Source organism: Dioscorea cayenensis, chromosome 18 (genome assembly GCF_009730915.1).
Source record: "Dioscorea cayenensis subsp. rotundata cultivar TDr96_F1 chromosome 18, TDr96_F1_v2_PseudoChromosome.rev07_lg8_w22 25.fasta, whole genome shotgun sequence".
In the NCBI taxonomy this organism is placed as follows: domain Eukaryota; kingdom Viridiplantae; phylum Streptophyta; class Magnoliopsida; order Dioscoreales; family Dioscoreaceae; genus Dioscorea; species Dioscorea cayenensis.
In genome coordinates, this window is record NC_052488.1 from 24,026,358 (window position 1) to 24,036,375 (window position 10,018).

A 10,018-nucleotide genomic window follows, 5' to 3' on the forward strand; every position below is an offset into this window, starting at 1 on the left:
TTAATAAAATTTTTATAAAATATAAGTAACCAACTAGCTTTAATTAATTTTTTTTAATCATAAATTAAATAAATATGACAAATAAAAAGAAACAAATGACGCACTATAGAGAATTCATTTTTCTGCGTGTCCGATTCATTATCTATTTATCATATCTTTAAAATTTCTTCGTTTTTTCAAATTTAAAAGTACGTAATAAGTGATGTGGATAGGATATTGAAAAATTAGGGAAGCGAACCTATAGTATGAACTATTCACACCTCATATATAAATACATATAGACTATACTACTATATTAAAATGAAAATGAAAGCACAACTAATGAAGTACTCATGATATATAATAAAGAAAAACATATTAATCAACATTTTAACATGTGGCGATATGTCATAATTCCTATTGCATTATTGTAATAGCTAATTATAAATTTATGAGAACACAAAAATATTAATCAGCTTGTTATTTTAACATGTGGTGATATGACAAGATTCCCGTTGCATTATTGCAAGAGTTAATTATAAATTCATGAGGACACAAAAAAAGTCAAAAAAACATATTAATCCAATATGTTATTTTAACATGTAGTGATATGTCAATATTCTCATTGCATTATTGTAAGATTTAATTATAAATTTATGAGGACATAAAAGAAATCGATCTAAAGGAAAAATTACTAATTCTATTTTTTTTCATAAATAGATTTTTGGTGGAGTAATATGGCAGTACTAATTCTAGGCTATCATGAGATATTTAATTTAATTAGAATGATGAAGAAATATATAACCGAAATATCTATTTTTAAAAACATATATAAAATTAAAACAATACAAAGGTGTCAACCACACAAGACATCAATTATGTCACGCATTAATTGAAAATTTATGAGCAAAGGCAAGAGATACCCTACCACAGGTCCACAAGGATATAATTCTGACCCTAGAGATAAAAAAACAGATATGGATGATTGCCATTAACTAAGGCCCATATTTATATGCCATAATGGATTCTGAAAGTCTCACAAATGGAAGTGGACCACTTCGGAAGTTCATGACACCATTCACGTGCTTCCTGGGTTGTGTGTTGTTTATTGCAATTGTATGACGTGGATACGTCTCGCTTGCAACAACAACCCATCTCTTTACAATATAATTAAGGAGAGAGAAGTAGTGGTTTGAAATCTAGACGCAGCCACAGACTGAAGAAGCTAGCTCCAACTCCAATGGCGACAGTCCAGGTCCTTCGAACACTTCTGACTCTCTTTAGCTTTCAGCTCGCCGTCCTTATCTCCCCTGGTTTGGCTTCCAACTCCATGATCACCGGCGGCTACCTGACAGAGGGCCAAAACCTGACGTACAGGGAATACACCCTGACTATGCAATCAGACTGCAACCTTGTCCTTAAAAACGGGAGCACAGTAATCTGGGAGACCATGACCGGTGGCTATGGGCAAGGGTGCTACCTCACTCTCTCCCAGAATGGCAAACTCTACCTCTACGCTCGGTACGGTATGTACAGTTACGCCATCTGGAACAGCCGCACAGAGTCCCAGTATGGGACCTATGCCCTCGTCCTCCGGTATGATGGTACCCTCCGCATATACGGCCCCAATATTTGGACAGCCAGCTCTTCATCAGCACAGCCACTCAGCACCACCGGAACAGGCTTAGTCAATTGTAAGGTCACCGATTCAGTGCTATACTCCGGTGATGTAGCCCCCATCGGCACCACCATCGTGAATGGTGGCAACGTGCTCACACTGCAGTACGACTGCAACCTGGTGCTCACCAGTGACGGAGTCACAAAATGGCAGACTGGTGTGACCGACAACACTTTGCATGACTGTTTCGTTAACCTGGAAGCAAACGGTGAGTTTAGAGTGAAGCATTGGGGTGGTGATTTACTCTGGACCAACGGAGTGGCTGCAACCGTGTATGCGGAGTTCGTTCTTGTACTGCAGTCTAATGCGGATCTCGGCGTCTATGGGCCTGAAATCTGGTCCAGCGTCTCTGCATCTGGCATTGGCAAACCTAGTGCTGATCATGGGATTGAGATGGTCACCGATAAGTAGCGACTAGCTAGCTAGCCTCCCTCCCGCTGCCATGGCTTTGTTGTGAGTTGTGATGTTATGCATGTGTGAAACAGTTCTAATTTGGCCATGAGTAATAAAGTTAACTTCTCGTAATTTTAAGTTTGTTTTTACTGTTCAACTTGAGCGCATAAACAGGTTTTAAAAATACATATATAAATATATATATATATATATATATATATATATGTATGTGGAGTTTTTAGAAGATGCTGACTTGGATGGTGCCACTCCACAGGTGAATGAATTCACTGGAAATGCACCTACTGACTCTCGGCGTCCGTTTGATTTGCTAAGGAAAAAAACACATACAGTACAAGTGGTTAGAGTATAATATAACTATTTTTACTGTTTTATATTTAATTTTTATTAAACAGTATAATTTTTTTTTGTGTGTTGATTATTGTTTAATTTACATGAGTACGGAAACCAAAATAATAAATTACAATAATATTTTTTTACTATTCTATACTTGTTTTATAATAAAAAAATATACAATAAAATTTTATAAAAATCTTATCAAATTTTAGGATACTTAAAAATATAACAACAAATTAAAAAATCAATATAATTTTAAAAATATTTAATTCAAAACAAACAAATTTTTATAAATATCTTAATCTTAAAAAACAAATAAATTGATAGATAAATAAATAAATATATATATATATTTTTAAATAGATGAATAAATAAATCATGTTATCACTTTTGTAATAAATAGTATAAATTTTAATTTTAAATAGGGACAATTTTGTCATTAGTTGTCCTGCCCGAATTTTTTGTACCGTGATTTTGGTAGTACAAAAAATTAAAAAATTGTAATGTACCGATTAGGTAGTTTGTGCTGTACTTCGGCCATATTTGTAAATCAAACACATAACAATAGAAGTTATCTTGTCATGTCCCTTGAAATCGTGCGTATCAAATGGACCTTGGACTCTTTCTCAAACTCAACTACTCAAATGTCAAAATTTCAATCAGGATCGATAGGAGTTCAATCCGGGAGTTACACTAGACTCAATAATATGATATAAAAATATTACAATAATTAACAACGTGATATAAAAATATGATTATATTAGTATAAATAGAGCTGTCAGTTCGGGCTTGGCCCGCCGGGCCAGCCCGCCCTGCCAATAAAAATGGGCGGGTCGGGTTGAGTTTTTATAGGCCGGCCTAGAGGCGGGCCTAAATGGGCTAACCCACGCGGGCCGCGGGTTGGGGCGGGTCAGCCCGCGGCCCGCTTCTAATTTATATATAATATATTTTATATAATTTATATATATATATATATATAGCGGACCCAGGAATTTAGTTCAGCCCGGGCTTAAATAAAAGTCAATATTCTCATATTCATCACCTTTTAATTTTCCGGCATTTTTAGCCCAACCATGACCTCTCCTCAGTCCAACCACGATCAGTGGCAAAACCAGAACTCATCGATAAAGGGGGTTGAAGTCAACTACTATAATTATGAGAGATGTTTTGAACAATTTTTTCAAACTTTATTAAAACTTAAAAAAAATTTAATAATTTTTAACTAAGAAAAAATTTTCAATGCCACATTATTAATTTAATTTTTTTCTTGATTATTAAAAAAATCATAAAGTTTAGATCATTATTTTTGTTATATAATTTTTAAAATTTCCACAATTTTTTGAAAAAAAAAACATTGTTTTTAATTACTAAAATTATTAAAAACTTACAATTGCAAACTCTAGGATTTGAACCATGGTGGGCTCTTATCATCCAACTCCCACAAACCACTCAAGCACATACCCATTACATATTAGTTAAACACAAACAAAATATTATTAAACATTAATATTCATATAAAAAAATATTATTGGACACGGTTCTTTCTAAAGTTTTTCCGTCGGCCAAACTGGGCTCAGCTCCCCATGTAGGGTCCGCCCTCAGATATATATATATATTGATATTGACATATTATTAAAAGATTTAAATTTTGTGATTAGTAATGGATGTCTTTTATTTTTGTGATTTGTTAATTTTCTGCTAAATTTTTTTTGTTGATTAGTAATGGATGAATGTTATAATTGTAATAGATGTTTTATCTTGTGGTTTTTGTTGTTTTTTTTTTAAATTTTGTTGATTGTAATTTTGTAATAGATGTTTTTATTTAGAGATTTTGTAATTATTGTTGATTTTGTTAGGCTTTGAATATTATAATGGATGTTTTTATTTTGTTAATTATTGTATGTTTTAATTTTTAATTTAGTTTTTTTTATGAATTTATAATGAATGTTTCAATGTTTCATATATTACAAGATTTATAAAAATAAAATAAATTAATTAGTTTTGATTTTTTGGCGGGCCGGCCCGCACAATCCACAACCCAAAACGGGTCGGGTTGGGTTGGCATTTTACCGGCCCACCAAATGGCGGGCCGTGGGCCAACCCGCCCTGCCAGCCCGTTTTGACTGCTCTAACCCTCTAAATATAAATAACATAATTAATTAAATATAACATTTAAAGTTATATCGTACTCAAATAAAAGCGTATCAATCAAAATAAAATAATAATAATAAATAATTAAATGATAAGAATAAATAAATTTATTATCTCTTTATTTTTAAGAAAATTGTGATTTATTTATTTTATTTAAATAAATAAATAAATTTAAATATAGTTAGTGAATATATAGTATTAAAATTTATACCATATTTAAATAAATACATATCAATCAAAATAAAATTATTATAATTAAATAATAATCATAATTAAACTACAACAATTCCATAAAAAATAATATTACTCAAAATAATACTTTTATTTCAGGCAGTAAATAACAGCGCAAGCTTTAACCCTCACTATTAGTGAGAACGGAACGCATCGACCATTCACCGTCTAATATTCCTCTGCATGCTATTCCAATGGGTTTATCCAAGTTGAGTTGGTCCGAGTCTGATAATTAATTAACACTGGCGACAATTTCAAATTAGCGTGGATAGAATCAGTCAAAAACAAAATTTGAGAGAATAGCATACAGATTTGAGGGTGATCACAATTTCATACTCGCATTCAGATAAATTTAGAGATAACACAACTTTAACTAATGTCTACGTGCCTTGCATGAAGGCTTACATTCAGGGACATGAACAACAAAACACCATCACTAATTCAAAAACTAGGAACCAACTCAACTGAACGAAGACCATGTCAAATGCCACTTCATACTCCATGTCATGCTACCATAAGTGCAGCTTCAGTTATGAAATTTACGATCATTGTTGAATGCCCGTTCATTTGCACTCCTTCCTCTGCCTATAACTCGGCTTCTTACTCGACCTCTGCCTGACACTTTAACACCTTCTTTAGCATTTGATGTCTCCCCCTTCACTTGAAATACACCTTCAAGCCTCTCAACTGATCTGTTTATGTTTAGCCTTTCTTCATGTGCCCGTAGAGAACAGCTTAACTCGCCAATTGTTAGAGTTGTTAGGTCTCTAGATTCCACAATCGCTGCCACAATGTTATTTTCATTTTTTATTTTATTTTTGTTTTGTTTTGATTTTCGGTTTTGATTTTCAGTTTTTTTAATTCTTTTTTTAATTTTATTTTTAATTTTGCTTTTAATTTTTTAAATTTATATGTTTTATTTTTATTTTTTTTATTTTTTTGTTTTAATTTTTAGGTTTTGATTTTTCTGTTTTTTTAATTCTTTTTAATTTTGTTTTTTTAATTTTTGCTTTTTAATTTTTTTTAAATTTATATTTTTTTATTTTTGTTTTGATTTTTGGTTTTGATTTTCTGTTTTTAATTCTTTTTTAATTTTGTTTTTAATTTTGCTTTTAATTTTTTAAATTTATATTTTTTATTTCTATTTTGATTTTCAGTTTTGATTTTCTATTTTTTAATTCTTTTTAAATTTTACTTTTATTTCTTTACAATTTATATTTATAACTTTATAATTTAATTAAATTATAAAGTTATAATTTAATTTTATATTTTTTAATTAATAACGACATATCAAATTAAAGAAAATAATTTACGAATTACAAATTCATTAAATTAACGAAAATTACATAAGCGATAAGATAAAAACATAGAAAATAATCTTAAAACATATACTATTAGCGATATATTAAAAAACTACAACACCCAAAAATAAAGTTTGAAGTAGATGGGAGCTAATAGTCCAAGATGTTATCGCCACTTCCACCAATATTGCGAAGATGTCATTAAACATATTAGATCCAGAAGGAGGTGGTTGTTGAAAATGCCCTCTTTTAAATAATTCATTGGTTAAAAGTGGAAAAGATTTAAAGATGATTAAATTTGTGGATAGTATGAATATATAAATGAAATAAAAAAGAATTTTCATAGAATATTCTATTTTAGAGTTAAAAATAGAGATGATGGTTGGAGAAACTTTCACTGTAAAAGCTGTATTTTTGAGTACTGAAGCGCTAAATATAGAGTTTTGAGTTGGAGATGGCCTTAGGGCTTGCTTGGGAGAAGGTTTTTGGAGGTTTTGTAAAATAAGATTATCTACCAAACCTTGTTTGGATCCATGGTTATTTGGAGGGTAAGGTATGAGAGGGTTAAATGGAGGGTTGAGAAACCTCCATTTACCCTCATTTCTCAACCCTCCAAATTGGGGGGTTAGCAAGGTTTTGAATTTTTCTTGGACCAAAATGCCCTCAACTTTTTCAAACAATTACATCTTTGTTTATTTAGGGTTAAGGATTTTTCAAAAATGCCCAAATCTCAACTTTTCTGGACAAAAATGCCCTCAATCTTTCCAAACAATTACAAAAAATACCCTCAATTTTTTTGGACAAAAATGCCCTCAATCTTTCTAAACAATTACAAAAATACCCTGAATCTTTCCAAATAATTTTGAAAAATCATATTTATTTTTTTAAAATCATATTTATGGTAAGAGAATATTTATAATATTTGTTTTTTTATATGTCTTTTTTTGTTAGTAGTTTATAATAATATCTAACAATCTTATTACAACATACTAAAGGGTATTTTAGTAATATTACCATAAAACTTTACCATCTCTTACCTTCAATCCAAACATTAGAAGGTTTGATAACCTCCATTTACCTTACCTTAGCCCCAAACAAGGTATAACTTAAAAACTCCACTTTTCTTACTTTACCCTACTCTACCCTCCTTTATAATCCCCTCCTTCACCTCATCCAAGCAAAGGCTTAGGGTTTTGAATGGAGGAAGAAAGGAGTGAATGCAATATATTTCTTATCAGCTGAGAACAAGGAAAAAACACAACCGGTGCAGTCCCACACAGAGTTGCTCACATTTAGATAATTTAAAAATAACAAAACAATAACTAACGTCTACGGGCCGTGAATGAAGGCTTACATTCAGGCAAGAACAACTAAATACTATCGCGCTAGCGCTAATTCAAAAACTATAGGGACCAACTCAGTGGAACAAAGACTATGTCAAACGTCACTTCATACTCGCCTTGTGCATGCTAGGGTGGTGAGAATGAACTGTTGTGTGAAAATTATTAAAAACAACCATACAAGACTCCACTTGGTTGACGTGACCGCACATTACACTTTATACGAACAACAAGAGCTAACGACAAAACTGTCATATACTGACATGACTGCATTATGCACCAAAAGAAGGAACACTGTTAATGGTTACTTCTACAATCTAATAATCCTTATTGTCAAACAGCTATGTTGACTTGGCTTACATGCTCAAAGAGTTTTCCTGTGGCTCGTGCGTAAGTAATCTTTGGTGCAGATACATGCTTGTTTCAGCGATCAGCCTCCCTTACAGCTTCGAATCACTCTCAGAAAACAGTGCTCTGCAACATGTGCTGCTTTAAATCACATCCCAACATTTTTCACTAACAACTCTGTGGGTTTGGATCTTTCACAATCTCATCCATTAGAAATCACAGTACTATATAATACTGTGAATAAAATTTAAGTGTTCGTTTATTAAAAAACATCAGTATATATTCTCATGATTGAAACTTAGACACTGTTTTAATAAAAACAGCCATTTCAAAAAACCGGCTTCAAAGCACACTGCGGAATGAAAGTTTGCCCTTCTGTCAATTAATAATGCAAAACCTGTATGCCTAGCATGGGGGGGGGGGGTTTAAAAAAGAACACTTCGTTAAGGGGGCGTTCATTTCCTCTGAAGTGGGGGAAAGTGGACTGACTTTCCCCATTTTTTATGTTCTTTTCCTCTGAAGTGGAGGAAGTGGCCACTTCCCCCCACTTCATCCCCCCACTTCATACTGAAGTGGGTTTTAACACAACCCACTTCAGAAATTTTTACAATGAAGTGGGGAAGTGAGCCCCTTATAAAAGCCCACTTCCACCCACTTCCAAAACCCCTCTTGAACTCACATTGAAGTGGAGCTCTCTCTCCTCCTCCAGCACCGACAGGCCACACTCATTGGTCGAAAGACATCGCCGGCGGTCAGATCTACACACCGGCATCGGCAGACAGCTTCTCTCCTCCGGCACCGGCAACGGCTAGATCTCTCCTCCGGCGACTTCTTCCCTCCGGCACCGGCAGCGGATAGATCTTTCCTCCGACGATCGCACTGTTGATTAGGTCTGTGTTCGGAACTAAGAAACAAAGGCAAGAATAGAAGATAACAAAAAAAAAGAAAACACAGAGATTTACGTGGTTCACCCAAAACTAGGGTTACGTCCACGGCCGCCGGCTAATTTCAGTATTTTCTTCTCCCTCAAAAATAATTTTTTACAAGGATGAATATATATATATATATATATAAGAGGGGGGAAACAGAAAAAAAAACCCTATTACAATGGAAATTTCTAAAATACCCCCTCACAAATTTCCAAATAACACAAGGGATGTTTAATATAATCAGGCTCCACACAACTCAACAATCTCCCACTTGGAGACTGATCTCATCCAAGTTCTCAAGCTTCAAATCTTCAAAGAAACACAGCTGAACAACAGACTGGCGACAAACCCTTCTAATCATCAGGTGCTCAAACCAACTGAAACTTTGCATAGCTTCAGTTTGTCAACAATAACTACCTTGGTTAACATATCAGCTGGATTTTCACTGCCTGGAATCTTCTCAAGAGCCAACACTTTATCTTCTAATAAAGTCCGAATGAAATGATACCTTAACTGTATATGCTTGGTTCTTGAATGAAATGCTGAATTCCTAGCAAGATGAATGTCACTTTGGCCGTCATTTGTACAAAAATACTATTCTCCTGCCTCTTTCCCAATTCTGCTAAAAAATTTTGTAACCAGATCATCTCCTTGCTAGCTTCACGTAATAGACAACATACTCGCTTACATTGTAGAGAGCAACAACTTTCTGCAATTGAGAAATCCAACTAACTGCAGTACCATTCAATGTATAGATATACCCCCGTAGTACTTTTTTCACGTTATCTCGTATCTCCAGAGAAAATCAAGCATCTACATAACCCCTGCGGTTTCAAACTTGCACATGTGAAACAAATACATATATCTGATGAGCCCTTCAAATATCTTAGAATCCACTTAACTGCTTCCCAATGCTGTTTTCCAGGCCTACTCATGAATCTACTCACAACTCCCACTGCATGTGAAATGTCTGGCCTTGTACACACCATAGCATACATCAAGCTGCCAATAGCTGAAGCATAGGGCACCTTCCTCATGTAATCCTCTTCTTCTTCTGTCTTCGGTGACTGTTCTTTGCTCAATTTAAAATGACTTCCCAAGGGTGTGCTTACAGATTTGGCTTCATTCATATTGAATCTGCTAAGAACTTTCTTCACATACTCCGACTGTGAGAGCTTCAATATACCATTAGCCTTATCTCTAATGATTCTCATACCAAGGATTTGATTTGCAACTCCCAAATCCTTCATTGCAAACTGTTTTGACAATTGTTTCTTCAAATAATTGATCTCCTCAATGCTAGACCCTGCAATG

The 10,018-nt window shown here is 33.6% G+C and overlaps 1 protein-coding gene across 1 annotated transcript; it reads left to right on the forward strand.

Moving 5' to 3' along the window:
• Positions 1-1,219: 1,219 nt before the first annotated feature.
• On the forward strand, positions 1,220-2,068 carry LOC120282993 (mannose-specific lectin CEA-like). Its single transcript, XM_039289820.1, has one exon. It carries the CDS (start codon positions 1,220-1,222, stop codon positions 2,066-2,068), a length of 849 nt encoding a protein of 282 aa, XP_039145754.1.
• The last annotated feature ends 7,950 nt before the right edge of the window (positions 2,069-10,018 follow it).

Coding starts and splice junctions, on each gene's coding strand:
- LOC120282993 (XM_039289820.1), top strand. CDS start 1,220: ATGGCGACAGTCCAGGTCCTTCGAACACTTCTGACTCTCTTTAGCTTT.